Genomic DNA, 17,308 nt, shown 5'->3' with positions numbered 1-17,308 from the left:
GGAATGAAAGATTCAATGGTTCAGAGAGAGGGAACAGAAAGGAGTGTAACTGTAAACCCACTGATTAGGGCACTTACCTAGGAGAGGGAAGTAGAGGTCCCTGTTCTAGCAGTGGTTTTCATTTTACATTAATACAGTCAGACAAAATCTTGTTTAGGAAGAGCTAAATTGCACTCTTAGCTGAATTCAAAATTTAAAAAAAAACATTTTGTTGCAATTCTGTCAGGCAGGAGACAAGCTGGGGGTGTAAGAATTTCATGGTGACTAATCTAATTCTACAAACACTATCAGGTGTGATAGTGAGCCCAATGAAGAGTCACATTAACAGGGCTACTCACAGTAGCCAGCCCCGCTGTCAGAAATAAGTAAAGGTTTGCATGCTCTGGGCCCACGAAAAACTATTGTTTTTTAAATGCAACAGTTCTGATTCTTAAAGAGGAGCTTGCAGCCCTGGTAGCTAGCACCAATGGCAAGAGAATACCACGCATCTGTATGAGCACCCAGTGGGATGTGTCATTACCTGTTTTTCAGTGCTGCACCTATTAGTGTTTTACCAAGTAAGGAACTGAGGCACAATGCAGCAGAAATATCAATTTTATGGAACACAACAGATTTAATTTAGGAGCTGAGATCTGCCACTGAAAAAGTTAACATTTACTGTGTGAATCTTTTATGGCATCAAAATGTGGAAATAACTTCAATCAATGAATTACGAGCAGTCACTCAGTAACTAAGTTGCCTTCTTCCTATTTTGTAGCTGGAGGAATCCAACAAAGAAGAGAGATTAAGTGACTGTCCAAGCCTAAACAATTAGTCAGGGGAGGATGACTAATTTACCTCCCTAGCCCCCCACCCCCAAAAATCCCAGAACATGCTATCTCAAAAAGAAGAAAAGAACAATATTTGTAGGTACCATTCAATCTGAACAATAGACTTACTGCATACAAACAGAAATATATTTGGACTATATTTGGACTTAATACTAGTGATATAGAGGGATCTGTGGGAAAAAAATGAACAAACAACATTTGAAGGACAAAAAAATCATCAGCTTTATCTGATTAATATTAAATGTATACTTATTCTTTTGTTCCCAAAGAGAGAAATGAATACCAATAACAAACTAAAAAAAAAAAATCGTACAGATTTTTACAAGCGAGCATTCCCATAAAATAATGAATGAGAGACTATGCATATAGGATAGTCCTAAAATATTATTCCATTTCAACTTTATTTCTTTAGAAGAATTGTTTAAGGAAATATCTTTTGCTCCTGTACCCTTAGCTCTTTACCTTTTTACTTTCATAAAACTATTCACCAAGAAAGATAGTCAGTAGTCAGTAATTCTCCTATGCAACTTTTCCTTTTTTCCCCACACAGTAGTGCTTATTTCTTTCAGATGCACCTTAGTCAGTCATATCAGAGATTGTTAGACTCCACCACCTTTTACCAACTCTGTGCTAATATAGTCTCCTTTTCCTAGAGACATCAGTCCAAGACATCCAGAAATGAAAAACAGTTAGCTCTCCTTTCTAAACTAAAGCTTCTGTCTTTGAGCTTCCTAATAATTCCCGAGAGAGATGAGTAAATTGACACATGCAAGACAAAAAAAATTAGACATGTAAAAAGGTATTAGTCTGTGACCTGGCACAGAGTAAGTGTTCTCATAAAATATTACCTCTATCTAAAACTCTTATGCTTTTTCACTCTTAAGACTTCAAAGCACTTTCCAAAGATGTATAAGCCTTTTTATATCCATTTTATGGATTGGGAAATTGAGGCTAGCTCAAATCATTATCTCACCCAATTACCTAGAGAAAATCAGTGGCAGTCAGGAATAGAAAATAAGGGAATCTGAATTCCTGCTCCCCAGGTTCCCTACCCATTGGAACAACAGTATCCTCCAAACGAGTAAAAATCATCAAATTCAGGGTAACAGAGGAGAACAGCTGGAGCAGCCAAGAAAAAAAATCTGTACACCTATTTTTTGTTTCTACTTTCATCAGAAATTACACAAATGCAATTCAAGGACAACCTCGACAAACAAATGGAAGCTCCACCATTAAAATAATGATAGTGAACTTGAGATTTTTTAAGAATTTGGGAAGGTGGCCACTTTAAACAGTTGTCTGCTGTAACTACCCTTTCTACGAAACAGTAACTGTTGGAATTGAAAAAAAAATCTTTATCCTTGGTTGGCCATAAGAGATTGGATGATTGGAGGTCCTGCAGACTTCATCAGGGAAGGAGCTAAAACACCAAACCATAATCAGTCAGAGAAACTAGATCTCCAGCTGAGCAAATAGAGTTGGCAGAGTCCTCAGGAGATAATCTGTTCAATCACCTGCTCAAGGAAGTATCAACCCCCTCTAAACCATACTGGACAAATGCTTCTCTATGACTTTTAAAAGTTTCCAATGACAGATTCCACGACCTCTCTAGGTAATCTTTTCTGGTACTTAATCATCTTGGCTGTAATTAGACATTGCATTTGAGGTAGGCCTGATTGTCCTGGGTTTTATCCCATATCAAAACAGAAATGGCAGTCATTTACACAAGTAGCCATTCCAAGTAGCACTGAAGCTCCTCTGCTGATAGGTGGCTGCCAAGAGCACGCATCCTGGCCAGCCTCTTTAAGGAATGACTCATAATAACCTTACAGATGTATCCCATAATGTCTTGGGAAAAAATAATAGCACATTTTATCCCACATACTTTGATGGGACTTGAAGTGGGGCAGTGGTCTTGTTCTGCAGGATCCTGGGACAAAATGCTCTTTTCTTGGGACAAATATAACTTCTATTTATAGTCTCTACTAGTTAAAAAGTTCTTCATAAGATCTAATCTAAAACTCCCTTGTTCTAATTTAACTATTACATTTTATTCTGTTCTCATTTGTCACAGGGTACAGTTCACCATTGTCTTCTTTATAACAAACATTTTCATACTTGAAGACTATCATGAAATCCCACACCTGCACCCTGAGTCTTCTTGGGCGTCTTTACACATGCTCTGGGGGTGGTGGGGGAAGGGGGCCACTTTAACGATTAAAGCACTGGCAGCACTGTGTATTCAGCATCCCACGCTTCAAAATGGCAGCAGGGATGCTTTGAGTAAAGCTCATTGAATGAGCTTTAGTTAAAGTGCTCCACCCGCCATTCTGAAGTGTAGGGGTGCTGAATACATGAGATGTGGAGGCTGCTGGAGCGTGCTAATTAGCACGTTCCAGCAGGCTCAATTGATCAAGTCTACTCTGATGCACTGTAATTGCTCCAATGTGCTGTAATGTCCCCGCACATCTACAAGCACCCCTTTTTTCCAGACTACAATTTCCAAGCACTGGTATAGGGATGGACAGGAGGTACTCTGCTCCTTTTTTATGCAGCTATTGGGGGTTGGGGGGGCAGTCTTTGTAACCTAATGAGAGTTACTCAAAATTTTTACCTCTGCCTCAGTTTTGCAGGAGTGAAGAATCATCAGGGAACAAGGCTAACTTGCAAGGTTATACTATACTATACTCCATATTATACATTATATGTATTATATTATACCCCATTATATCCTGGCCTGCCCCAGAACACCCTGTATGACTGAAGCTCCTGCAGATGCAACAACCAGCTAAGTGAAGCTGGCTCTGTGCTATGTAAAGCAAAAAGAGGGTATGCCTCTCCAGAAGTGGTTGACTTTATACCTGAACCGAAAGGTGCTACTGGGCAATGAGAAACTGGATTCCAGGAGTGTAGGCTTAAATTATAATCTGAAAATCCAAAGAGCCCCTAAACTCCTTTTAATCCAAGTTATGGCTGGGATTAAAAAAAATAAAAAAGAAAGGGTAGAAAGGGTGGGCTGGGATTAAAAAAAATAAAAAAGAAAGGCCAGAAAGGGGGTTAAGACATTCTGCATAGAAGGTGGCTTTGAGAAATTCAGTTACTCCTGGGCAAGTCATTTTAAAATATCTTAGATCACTACTTGGACCTAAAGAACTGGCATACAGAGTAACTGTGATCTTGATTGACAGAAATGTCACTTTAATAACATCAGGAATAGAAAATATCCTACAACTTACAGTAGCCTAAAAAGCAGGCTCTCTTACTAATCTTGACAGCAAAGACACGGAAAGAGCTGATTACCACATTATATGAGCCATACCAAAAATTGGAGTGAGTGCGGTATGTGACCTTGATGCTAAAGTTTTAGAGACTCTGATTGTCAAGTACATGGGTCTCCCAGTTCTGGAACAACTTTGTGCTTTAGAAGGTAGAGGAAGTCACTAGGGGAGTGGCCATTTTAGATCTAGTAAATTAGAGTTTTACTTACATGGAGTATCTTGTTGAGAATTTGATAGTTAGTGGAAAGTAATGGGTGAAAGTGATCACAAACAGATTCTAATGCAAAGAAGGAAGCAGAGCAATAGAATAAGGATAACAGGCTTAAAAGAAAAAGCAGACTTCAACCAACTCAAGGGATTTGTAAGGAGTATCTCCTGGCAAGACAGTATAAGTGATATAGGAAAGTAAGAGAGCTAGCAGTTACTGAGAAAAAACTATATTAAAGGCACAAGAAAAAATTATTTCAATGTGAGAGAAAAACCAATATGGCTGCATCAGGAGCTCTTTAAGGACCTGCACACCAAGAAAACAATTGTATAAAAAGTAGAAAAGGGTACATGGTTAAGGATAGTATAAGGGAATAGCAAAAGCATGTATAGAAGGGCTAAGGGACAAAATGGGTTTCAATTAGCTAGGGACATATAAAACAACAAGAAATGATTTTATAAATACATTAGAAGAAGTAAGAGGAATACAAAGGAAAGTATAAGTCCATTACTTAATGAGGATCAAGAGAAAATAATGGATGACAGAGAAGGCTGAAGTATTCAATTTCTTCTTTTCTTCAGCCTTCACAAAGTTTAATTGTGACCAGATAATTAAATTTGTTTAAACAAGGGGGTTGGCACACAAGTTATACTAGGGAAAAACATTTAGGTAGGTTAGATATATTCAAATTGCCAAGACCTGATGAAATGCACTATAGCATACTCAAGGAACTGTTGAAGCAATGTTTTAACAATTAACAATTACTTGCAAAAATTCATAGAGGACAGATAAAGTCTTGGAGGACAGAAGAGAGGCAAACATAGCACTTATCTTTAAAGAGAAGAAAAAGGAAGACCCTAGGAATTAGAGAGTGGTCAGCCTAACTTCAATACCTGGAAAGATACTAGAACAAAATTTTAAACAATCTACTTATGGTGTTTTATAAAAAAGTAAAAAGAAACAGTCAACATGGATTTCTTAAGAACAAATTATAGCAAATCAATCTAATTTCCTTCTTTGAAGGGATAACCAGCCTGGTGAATAAAGGAGGAGGAAGAGATGTGATACAGCTTGATTTTAGTAAAGGTTTGAATACATTACATCTCACATTACAGTCTCATGAGCAAACTGCAAAATTACTGTTTAGAGCAGAGGTGTTAAAGATCTTGCCCATGGGCCTGATCTGGCTCTCAGAACCAGGGCATTTGGTCCACAGGGTTCCCCACAAGGTCAGAAATTTGCTGTGGCTGCCACTGTTTTTCCTGCCCCCAGATTTCTGGGGGAGCCCTGTGGGTCAGGTCCAGAGCAAAAAACCACGTCATCTGGCATTTGGGACTGGAGATATGGTGATGGGACAAGCAGTGGCTTTTGGAGCGGCAGTAAACAACACTGCCACCACCAAGTTTTTGGCACCACGGGCAGCCCTATGGGTCAGATGACATGGTTGCATACTCTGGATCTGGCCCATGTACTGGCCCTGTGCTCTAGATTCGGTTGATGGGGCTGAATGAGTTTGACACTCCTGGACTAGATAAAAATCACTGTAAAATGAGAGAGAAAGCTAATTGAAAATCCACACACAGGAGGGTAGTTACCAACTGTTCACTGTCAAACTGGGTTGGCATTACAAGTGGGGTTCTGTAACAGCTTGTCTTGGGCTTAGTTCTATTCAGTATGTTCATTAATGGCTTGAATAATAGAATTGAGCATACTTAAAAATCTGCAGATGAAACAAAGTGGTGAGCAACTGCAAACCGGTTGGAAGACAGGTTTGGAATTCAAAATGATTTTGATAATTTGAACCATGGTTAAAAAAAAATCATCAAGATCAAATTCAGTAAAGACAAGTGCAAAGCACTATGGTTTCAAAGGAGAAATTAAATGTACAGATGTGAAATGAAAAATAAACTGTAGGCAGCAGTAACAGAAAAAGTTGGGGGTTATAGTAGAGCACAAACTGAATACAAGAAAGGAACGAGATATTGTTGCAAAAAAGGCAAATCTCATTGTATGGTGTGTTAAGAGGTGTGTTGTACATAAGAAGCTGTTAAATTATTCTTCTTCACCTCAGGTCTCATATGGAATACTGTACACATTTTTGGGTACTACACTTTTACAAAGATGTACCCAAACTGGAGAGTGTTCAGAGGAGACGAAATGAATTGATAAAAGGTTTAGAATATGTGGCTTAAGAAAGGCTGAAGAGACTGCGTTTGTTTAGTTTAGAAAGAGGAGGATGAAGTGGGGGTGGGAGGAGGAGGAAGATGTATTAACAGTCTTCCAATATGTAAAAGGTTGTTATAAAGTGGACAGTAAATAATTTTTGTCCACATATAGTGGGAATAGGACAAAAACAAACAAACCTGGCTTGGCTTAAAATTAAGATGATTTAGGTTAGGTACTGGGAAAATGCTTTATGAGAGTAGTCAAGCACTGGCACAGGAGAATATGAGCTCTTTCCTGGAGATTTAGGTATAAACTAGATACAATTCTGTTACGGTGGTCTCTGCTTCAGTGCAGGGGGAGAGACTAGATGACTAATGAGGTCCCTTCCACCTCTACATTTTACAAAGGGCGGTGCAACTCCGACCCATCACACTGCCTTCTGCTTAATCCGAAGGAGTCCCATGAAGGTAGATCCCTGCAGAAGAAGAGGAGATGGGCAAATTATGTGAATGTATAACAGAACTATTCCATTGTTCTTCCTTCAGGCATAACAATCAATGAATATGAATGATTATCTCTAAGAACCTGGAAGGGCACAATGCACAAAGCTTAAATCTGCCATTTGTACCTATGACCACAGAGCCCAGAATGAAAACTAAAGTGATAAAAATTATAATACTAAGGAACACTAGCAATTAAGGGACTTTGCATGCAACCCACAGGAAATCAGTCTGGGTCTACTGTAGGTCCTTAGAATTGGTGCTGACCAAAGGAAGGAATTGAGTTGAATGGGTGGTACTTTTAGCTGACACTTATAACCCCTGCTCCGAACATGTTGGTTAGCCCCAAAGGAGAGTGGTTGCTGGAAGATCCCCAATGCTCTGCTACATCTGACAAATGCTGCATCTTACACAGTAGAAATATTCAAAAGTTCTGTTCAAGAGCAAGCCCTTTTGAATCCATAAGGGAAACTAGAATGCATTCTTCTTCCTTTCTGATAGCTCATAAGATGAAGAGGACCTTTGGAAAAGCACAGACCTCCTGGAAGTGACACTTTGCTAAAAAAAGGCCAGTCATTACTATTATTAATAACAATACCTAGCTCTTATGGAGTGATTTTCATCAGCAGTCTCAATGGACCTTACAAAAAAAACTTGGTATCATTATCTCTATTTTACATATAAGAAAACTAAGGAGCACAAAGTGGAAATTACTTGCTGAAGGTCACCCACCAGACCACAGCTGAGGACAGAAGAGAACCTAGATGTCCTGATTTCCAAACCAATGCTGTAACCATTGGACAACACTGCCATCTAATATCTGTTGCAGAAGTATGTATCTTACTGTCCTTTAATAAAAAGAGAGCAAACTGCTTTACTATTAGCTGACTGAAGTTGTCATTCATTGGACTCCAGTCCCCAGGATAGAGTTCTCTGCTCAGCAGTTTGGCTGAAACCTGAGGTGAACCCATACCTGCTAAAGCTCCAGTGAGTGCAAACTGATTTCAGGTTAATTCCCAACACGTTAAATGGGAACTGGGTCGCTTTTGAGTGGGATGGGGGAGGGCTTGCTTCAGTTACTTTCTCTTAGTTCAAGTAGACTATTGCATTGTCTGATTGAGAAAAACATGCCAGATCCCTCAGAGCAAGGAGATGCATCCTTCCTGCCTGGAGTTCTAGGTCACACGCCTGCATTCACTTTCTGCTGGGATAATTGCTGCTCTCTCGGTAGAAACTAAGAGCTCACAAGCATTTGTTAGATTTCTTCTGCAGGAACATGCCTGATTTGAGAGAAAGATTCCCCTCATTCCGTGAGGAAGATCTTCTCTGTGCAAGAGTTTCTTGTGCAGGAATAAATGCCTGTACACTTCCCTCCTGGTCCATTCCTCCCAGACCAGGAAGACCAGTGGTGAGAAAATGTTCCCCATATCTTCCTGAGACCAGGGTCATCCCAGTCTGGAGAAGGTGTGGGGAGCAGCAGCAGATGCCTGGGAGGTCACTCCAGTCTGGGGAGCATTGCCCTGCTGTTCTCTCTCTCCCAGGCTCTGGCTAAGATTTGAAGAGGTTGGAGAGCCCTCTTTAAATGGGCATTTATAGCCAGGGATGCGGAGCTTTTCTCATTCCCAGGTACAGGCAACTGCTCCAGCAAATATAGCTGGAGATAGGAGAGCTTTAAAAAGTGGGTGGACGTTCAGCTGGGATTCCTAACTGCGTATCTGCTTTTTCATGGTCCTGAGTGTTGTGCACCTGACATCAGGGAAAGATTCCCTGAAGGGAGGGGAGGGAACAATGGGTCAATCTATCCCCCTGGTTTGGGAAAGGCATGGAGATTTTTTCCTTGCAGCTCAAATCCCCGTAAAGACCAGAAGGAGTGAAGCAGCTGCTGCTCCCCATGGCTTCCCCAGATTGGGATCACCCCAGTAAGGGGAAGGCACAGAAAGCAGGGGAGAGAGGATGGCTGCAGGGTGGAATGCCTGGACATTACCTCTCCTGAAATTTCCACCATTAGAAATGAAAGCCTGTTCAAACTCTTAGTGAGTATAGCAAATCTTAAGTGACTGCCTGCTTCTCCTGTGCTGCATTGCTACAAATGAACCTCAGGCTGGTATCTTTGCACGTGTAAGTTATACTCAGACTGGGAGCCTTCACAGACTGTCAAGATGGGCTTTCTATGTCAGTGCATCTCAATGCTAATAGACCATCAGCATTCCAACTGCTTGATGGTCATAAACTTGGAGCTAAATTTCCATTAGGGCTATTCTGTCTCTGTGCAGTTGATGACTGAGATTGAAGACACCAATAACCTATTTCTGATAATAATCTGAACAAACATATCCTATATTTAAGATAAAGTAACTTTCAGTAACAGGCCCCCTAAATTATGTACCGATATCCATAGGCATCTCAGTAAGTGGACATCATCTCAGGAAAGCACTCTGAGCTCCCACTGTAAGGCTAAAGATACTGAAGCATAAAGCTGTGCTCTAGATACAAGCTTCTTCAATTTTTTAACTAGACTTTTGTTCCTTTAGTAGAAGGACCTACCACCTCCCATTGTTTTATCATATCATCTTTACAAAAGCAAGGATTGTACTTTGCCAGGCTGGATTGAGGAAAATAAACAGTAAATGAATAATTATATATTTGTCCCCAACTAGGTGTACTATAGGTATGGCATTAATTTGTATCATTCATACCAAACGGCAATGTGATGCGGTCTTCTGGGACTCCATGTCCTAAAGTATTATGCATATGTAAGGGTCAGTCAGAAAATAATGCCTCCTATTTTTTTGTCAGCTAAATATTATTGAAAAGAATGTTAACCTCACACAGAAAATTTGCCATTTATATAATTGGCTTCTATGTGCCAATCCTAATCCTTCCATGAATTACAAATATCCAATTTCACACACGAAAGTAGGACTACATTAACTAGAATGGCTTTACTTTATATGTCCATTCCATTATATTTTAGTGAGCCTTCATCTGAACAATAAAAATTGAGCAAGGAAAACAGAGTCCATAAAGGCTTAACATGAAGTTTGCATAGGGTTCAGTCCTTGGTACTAACTTCAAAGAAGGAATTTCCTAGATCCAAAATGTGACAATTCAATTTTTTTCCTACTTCTTTGAGATATACAAGAATATCCTTCTTCCCCTCGTATACAATATTAAAATAAGCAAAGACTAAAATAATAAAATAAACAACAATGTCCTGCAGGCTTTGATATATTTGTAGTCTAGTTACTAAAGTTTCTTTTGTTGTCTGTGGAATCTTTAATCCTAAAGAGTTGGATCTGAAACAATATTTATTAAGGAATTTAACCATGCTACCTTTTCCACCTTCACTGACTCTCTCCATAAATATTGGCTCTTCTTTATATCAGAAATAATACTGGTCCACAAGTCCACTGATTTCAGTACAATTCTTTTCACTGACTACTGTGGGTCCTTTAATCTATTCCCAAATTATTTCAATTCTAATTTCAAGGGTTAGTAATTTTGAGTGCAACCTGAGATATTTTAAAATAAGCTATATTTTATATATATATATATATAATAAGATCATTAGTTTCAGGTTCAACAATAAAACATTTCCCTCTACTATAAAGATGACACAGACCAATCAATCCCTTCTTAAGCATATTTTGCAGCTATTTTATTTTATTCTGTCTTTCAAGGTACACAATTTTGCTAGGAGTTTTGAACTCTAGGATTTAGAGCCCCATGTCAACTTGAAATACAATAGGATTTAGGTGCCTTAATTGGCTGAATTTAGGTGCCTAAATTGGTTGAAAATTCAGCATTAACCTATTTTATTTCCCTATAAAATGAACAGAAAACCATTTGCAATCTATTATGGAGCTCTGAATGAACTTACATTTGCTGTGATAGTAGGTCTATCCACAATAAATAATTTAAAAACAATCTTGCCTTGATAAAGTGAACAGTCCTTGATATTTAGGAAGAAGAGCTGAACATTGTTTGGAATAATGATTTAATCTTTTCCTTCTCAAACAGTATAATAGTTTTATCATAACAACAGCTAATATCCAATGCACAAATAAGTATGCTTTATGATTATCAGACACACTGTAGTGAAAATATTTGCCATATAAAATATAGAAGACTTAGAAAGCATCAGTTACTTAAAACATTTTTTTCAGATATTAGGTTGTAAAGTGTCTCTTAAAACAGGCTTACCCTGAAAAAAATTAAATCAAATAAAGTTTAGGAAAAAAGCATAATGAACAGTTTGTCAGAGGCAGAAACTCTTTATCTTAAGATATTGCTTTGTAAACTGTCAATAATCTATTAGTCTCTTCAAAATTAAATGTGTCAATTAAAAATTAAAAGTGAGACTCAGCAACATCCAAAATCACAGCAATGAGAATAAAGCCCTTCTGCACGTGTAACACCTTGTGACAGCATATTCTTGCATTCAGCCTGACAGAGAAAGAGTTAAGGGAACAACAACAGCTGATACAATTTTTTTAAGGATTTTTCTATGAGAAACAATTGGTGGCAGGGTGCTTTCAGTCAGAGCCTGAGCAGAAAATAACATGATGATGGAACCCACAACTATTTGAAACAGAAGAATTGTGATGCTAGAACTAAGGGGCACCCACTGAAATTAATGGGAGAGAGGCTTAAAACTAACAAGAGAAAGTATTTGATTCAGTGTGTAGTTAGCTTGTCATTACCACAGGAGGCCGTAGAGGCAGATAGGGACTAGACAAATTCATGGACAATAGATTCATTAATAGCTATTAATATCCTCTGGCATCTCTAAATCAACAATGGTGGATGTCAGGGAGCATTCAGCTTGAGTTCATGAAAACTTATGCTCTTCAATTGGTCTATAAGGTGCCTATGTACCGTGCCTCCAGGGTAGGATCCAGGTAGACTTTTGTATTAGACTGGACTTTTTATATAGGGGACAGAACATACTAGATATAATTCACTCAATGCTTTCCTTTTAAAGCATCCACTCCTACCACAGTACAAGGCAGGATACTTGGCTAGGTGGAGCACTGATATGACACAGTGGGTGCCTCTACACATGCAATTAGTACAATGCAATAAACTCTGGGGAAGCTCACAGTAGAGTCAGCTGCTTCCAGGTTCAGCGTTTACACATGCACCTGGGACCACAGTACACTGAGCTGGGGAAGAGCAGTCCTGGACTAGCAGGGGACCTGGGGGGTCAACCCCAGACTCTGGGTAGTGGTCACGGCTGGCTAGGGCAAGAGGGTGTTACAATGCGTGGCTAGCTGGCAGGCAGCCCCCACACTTTAGCACCCTCGTGCCCCAGCCAGCTCCCATCATAGTCTACACATGCATTTGATCACATGCAAGTACTCTGCTGTAAGATAATACTGTCCCTGACAGCACTAGCTTATAGCTGAGTTAATAAATGTACTGAGCCCTAATACCAGTGCATGTGTAGACTGTGACGCTTTAGTCCAGAGCTAATTAGTCTACTCTGCAGTCAAGTGCACATGTAGATGCACCCAATATGGCACTTTCTAGATTCTTATATTCTTAAGAAGCTGCTAGACAGAAGTGAGTAGAGAGCCCATGTTAACAATTGGACTGAATGTATGAATGTGTGTATGGTTGGAATAAACCATACCTTGACCATTCCTGTCTGACAGGGTAGAAGGAGAGGTAGTTAGTCAGAAGTCAGAAGCAGCTGGTGAAGTGAACTTGAGTTCATGAAAGCTTATGTTCTTCAGGTGGTCTATAACAGGGGTGGGCAAAATGTGGCCCATGGGCCAGATGCGGCCCGCCAGGCCATTCTATCCTGCCCATGGGGCTCCTAAAAAATTTAGAAAATTAATATTTATCTACCCCTGGCTGCCTGTCATGCAGCCCTCGATGGCTTGCCAAAACTCAGTAAGTGGCCCTCCACCTGAAATAATTGCCCACCCCTGGTCTATAAGGTGCGTACCTACCCTGCCTTCAGAGTAGAAAGAGCTAGATATACTTTTGCATTAGACTGGACTTTTTAGATTTTGTTCATGTCAGTAAAGCAGTAAGGGCATAAATTGAGAGACTAAGAAAAAAATGGAATTTTGGGACTAGAGTGGCTGAGAAAAGCCAAGCTTAACCTCTTAATAGGGTGACTCCAACCAAGTGAGAATGAGCACCAGAGCAAGCTGCTGACATTCCCATTAAAATCAAGAGACATTTGCAAACATCAGGGCTACAGAACTGGATTCCAAGTCAGAAGAGCATTCAAACAGATTTGAGTTCACCTGTTACACTCTGTTCACTGTCTTCTTTTAGAACCCTGAAGGATGACTGATGTAGTTCACTGAGACAGTGGGAGAGAACAGGTGGAACAGCATCATTCACTGGGGACTAACTCCCAGGAAAACATAAAAGGCAACACTTAATTGACTTTAAAGTGGTTCAAAGCAGTTGAGATGCTAAGCGCTCATATTTCTCCTTGCATATAAGGCATGTATCACAGACTTTCTGGGAAAGCAATTTGAAACTGTTAAGCAAGTCCCCTGGTATCTGATGAAGGGATGCATTATACCTCTTGGGAAGAGCAGAGCTGTGGACAGGAAAAGAGGAGATCAAAAAGAAGGCAGGCCAACTTGCTAATACAGTACTTTATTTTTTTTTTAAACATTAGGGACTAAAATAAAAGCGGACATGAGAGTGTGAACCAAGTGATAAAATGTGCACAAATGATTGCCACCTCAACCACAAATAATTGGATATTTCATATTCTGACATTCAAGTTTTGTGACTTTCAAAAAAGTATTTTTACAGTAGGTGACAAAGTGTTTTTTTCCCTTTCACTTTCACTTAAGTCAAATTTGCTCAAGCTCTGGAAGTCCAGAAGACCTCCGTTTGAAAGCAGGCTTGCTCACTAGGCAACTTCTCTTAGCTTTTTTCCGTTTCTAAGTTAGAATGAAAGTATTATTTCAGTAGGACAGAATTACAGAGCAGCCAGAGAAGTTCTCTGAAAACTAAGAAGGAAAAAAAGTCCAAATTCACTTTTCTATACATGTTTCCTGAACAAGTGGAATTTATCACCTAGGGCTAGATTCCCAGATAGCAGCACCATCTTGGCTTGCTTTCACTTGTTTTTTTAATAGGGTTTTTCTGTACATACACTTGGCTAAGAGACTGCAGTATTTTTTGCTGACATGACCTTTCACATAGATAGTTGCATAGTTTTTGCCACTTCCTAATTGCACTACTGAAATATACTTTGCAGTTCAGGCTATGAATGAAGATCATTTGGAAGCTTCAAAATGCAGCAACCTGTCTGCTCAGTAGACTAAGTTGCTTCATGGATTGCACTAGCTGTTTCTGAGAGTCATTCAAAGTTGTATTTCTGATACATACTGTAAACACTAAATAATTTAAGGATATGGTATCTTTTTTCCTATGCACCATACAAAAGCAGGAGAGATCACCCTGAGGCACTTCTGCTGAGAGCCTATCAAAGCTTAACTTTTCTGACCTTTGAAGTAGTGCACACATATCTTTACTGTGAAGCATACGCTTGATTTAAAATTGTCAGTACATTATTTCCAGTTAGTTGAAGTGGGAGGGGAGAGGGTATGATTAAAACAGCTGTGCTTTTCTGGACTGTCATTTAATGTCTAGCTGTGTTAAGTGCTATGGTGATGGGCAGAAAAGTCATTACATAAGAAAAGTGAAAATCTTTTAAAAATGTTCAAACATACCCCAAGATTACAAGTGTCCTTAGAAAAGGGCTGACCCACTCCATTAATAAAGATGGCTGCCACAGCTCTCATCAGTTTTTTGCGTTTTACGCAGTAAGCTTCTACCAGCATATTTTTGTCCAGGCTGCTCATAAAACAAGGAATCTGCACCTTCTCATAAATAAATCACCTACTTGCATTTTTAGGTACCTAAATGCCTTTAAAAAGCTGGCTGTAGAAATCTCTTCATATATACACAATAATTTGCACATTAACTTGTGAAAACAAAATCTAGGTTTGGATTCAGAAATATGGCATGCAATCCTTTGAAACAGAAAAAACCCCCTGAAATCACGATCGGGCCCTATAATATGGACATGCAACAAGTGTTAGAATTATGTCTCTAACTGATTACCACAAAAGAACAGTCTTACCACAAAAAGGACCCTACCTGTGCCATCTGCCTTTCCAACTTTGACCGGGGAATATCATCAAAATAGTTTTCATTTCTTCTTCTTCTTGCATCACCCTGCATGATAATGTGAGGAACGTCTAGGGAGCCACCAGTAGTGTATGTGCTTTGGCTAAGTGATGGAGACAACTGAGGAGGAGTATGGTTACCACTGGGTTCCTGGATAAAAATGAAAAATGTATCATAAAATACCATTTTTCTGACTCTAGACAGCAAGTTTGAAACTATATTTGAGCTATTATCAATATAAAATGTAAAAGCATCTCTAGAAGGGAAACATTATGAGTGCAGGGTAAGGATGAAATTGTGACTGCTCTACAAGTGCAGAGTACAAGGACACTCTCTTACCTTCCTCATGGTCTCCCTGCATTACTTGTGTGAGAGCAGGAAAAGAGTAGGCTCTGGGAAACCATTAGACTTATCCTTGTGCACACTGAAAGAGCTGATAGAGGTGGGTGGAAAGTAGACAAAAGCTTTGACTCCACTCCCCAAATATGTGCCAGCATGTGCAGGGGAGCCAGAATAGAAAAGGAAATAGTCTACTACTTGTGTGGACTGGTAGCAAATTACACCACCATTCTCCCCATCCTGCATCCTAAATCTCACCACTCTTGAATGGCTAAGTAGTCTGTACTCCAGAAAAGTCTCTCTGCTGGCAAGCAAAAGAGTGAACAAGGACATGATAGAACAATCTGTATGTGTCTTAAAAATGGAGTTCTAAATAGAGATAAGGTATCAGTAATATAACACCGATTACAACTCCCAGACCTTCAGAAAGCAGTATAACCAACAGTATCTACCCAAACTGTTTGCTGTAAGACATGCAGAGCACAGTGGCCTTGTCTACACCAGTCTGCTTTGAAGTTTGCAACTCCCTAACTGCATCTGTAACACTTCATCCAAATGGCAAACAACAGTCCTCAACAGCTTACACTACCATGGAGATTGCTAAAAAAAGAAGCAGCTACCAGCATGTTGTATACTACCATGTCAATCTACATTTGTGCTCTACTAATGTGGACTGCAAACCATAGGCTAGGGACAGACATTACGCATAAACCAGTTTAAGTGATCAGAAACTGGTTTAAACCTGTAACAGAACAGACGTTCAGTGCACATAAACCAGTCTGAAAATGGCTGAAACCGGTTCGAGATAAACCTGGTTGATGTAGTATCAGACTTAACTGATTTGGATCAAATCAGCTTATGCAATGATGTCCCAGACCCCTTCCTGGTTTAACTTAAACCAGAGTCCCCCAGCATCCCAGATGCTTTGCAGGCACAGGCAGGACTCTCTGCTCAACAGCAGGTCTGGCCCCGCCCCTCTGCTCCCTGCCTGGAGCTCTGGCAGAGACTGCAGGCACAGCAGCATCTGCCTGGCTTCCCTCTGCCTTCCCCTCCCCACCAACACCACTCCCTGATCAAGCAGGGGTTGCCCCCTTCCCCTCTCCCACAGCACAGCCAGCATGTGGTATGCTAGCTAATGGTGAGAGGTGTCCATGTAAGGTGGACAGGACAAAGGCAGACAGAACAGTGTCCGCTTAGGGCTTTTTGGAGCTAATCAACAGCTCCAAAACGGCTCTCTTTTCCTTCCTTGGAAAAAGGTATTTAAGAAAAGCTCGAACTAATGAAAGAGGCTTTTGTTGTGTTTTGGGGTGCTAAATGCTGTTATCAACTCCCTGCTGGGCTGGTCAGGAGCAGGGAGGGAGAGGAACCCCTCCCTAATCAGAGCATACTGCTGGGGCCTGGCCACACCCTCCCTCAGCTCAGCACCGTGCAACGGAAGGGAGGGCTGCTCTAGTGCCTCCCAGCTTCTAGCCTAAGCCACTGCAGGCATGTGCCTGGATTTTCTCAGTCCAGTGGGAATGTCTGTACAGTTACAAACCCGTTCAGCCTAGCCAGGTTAGACTAACCTGCAAAGATTGAATCAATTCAGGCTCAGGTTTTTTGAATGTCTGTCCTCAGCCTACATGATTTATTCCTTCCACCTCCATGTCACACTGCAGTAGGCCAGGGCTGTCCAATTGGCTGTCCATCTACTCCTGTATAGCAGGGAAGTAGCCTGACAGGTCATGTGCATGCTGGTGGAGCATGGAGGATGCAAGGGGGGCACATGATGCCTGTGAGGAGCAAGGGGGCCGTGTGCTGCCAGTGAAGCCTGCA

The 17,308-nt window shown here is 40.3% G+C and overlaps 1 protein-coding gene across 6 annotated transcripts in view; it reads right to left on the bottom strand.

Moving 5' to 3' along the window:
• LOC106722201 (ankyrin repeat and sterile alpha motif domain-containing protein 1B-like) overlaps nt 1–15,279 on the bottom strand; it is a 64,111-nt gene extending 48,832 nt beyond the window's left edge. For all 6 annotated transcript variants that reach the window (XM_025204207.1, XM_014519960.2, XM_025204208.1 and 3 more), the window contains exon 1: nt 15,125–15,279. In XM_025204207.1, the coding sequence (XP_025059992.1) occupies nt 15,125–15,208 (84 nt within the window). In that variant the 5' untranslated portion in view covers nt 15,209–15,279. The remainder of the gene's footprint in view (nt 1–15,124) is intronic.
• Nucleotides 15,280–17,308: the final 2,029 nt, after the last annotated feature.

This window comes from Alligator sinensis, unplaced genomic scaffold (assembly GCF_000455745.1).
Source record: "Alligator sinensis unplaced genomic scaffold, ASM45574v1 scaffold154_1, whole genome shotgun sequence".
NCBI classification, from domain to species: domain Eukaryota; kingdom Metazoa; phylum Chordata; order Crocodylia; family Alligatoridae; genus Alligator; species Alligator sinensis.
This window is presented reverse-complemented; position numbering and strand designations above follow the sequence as displayed.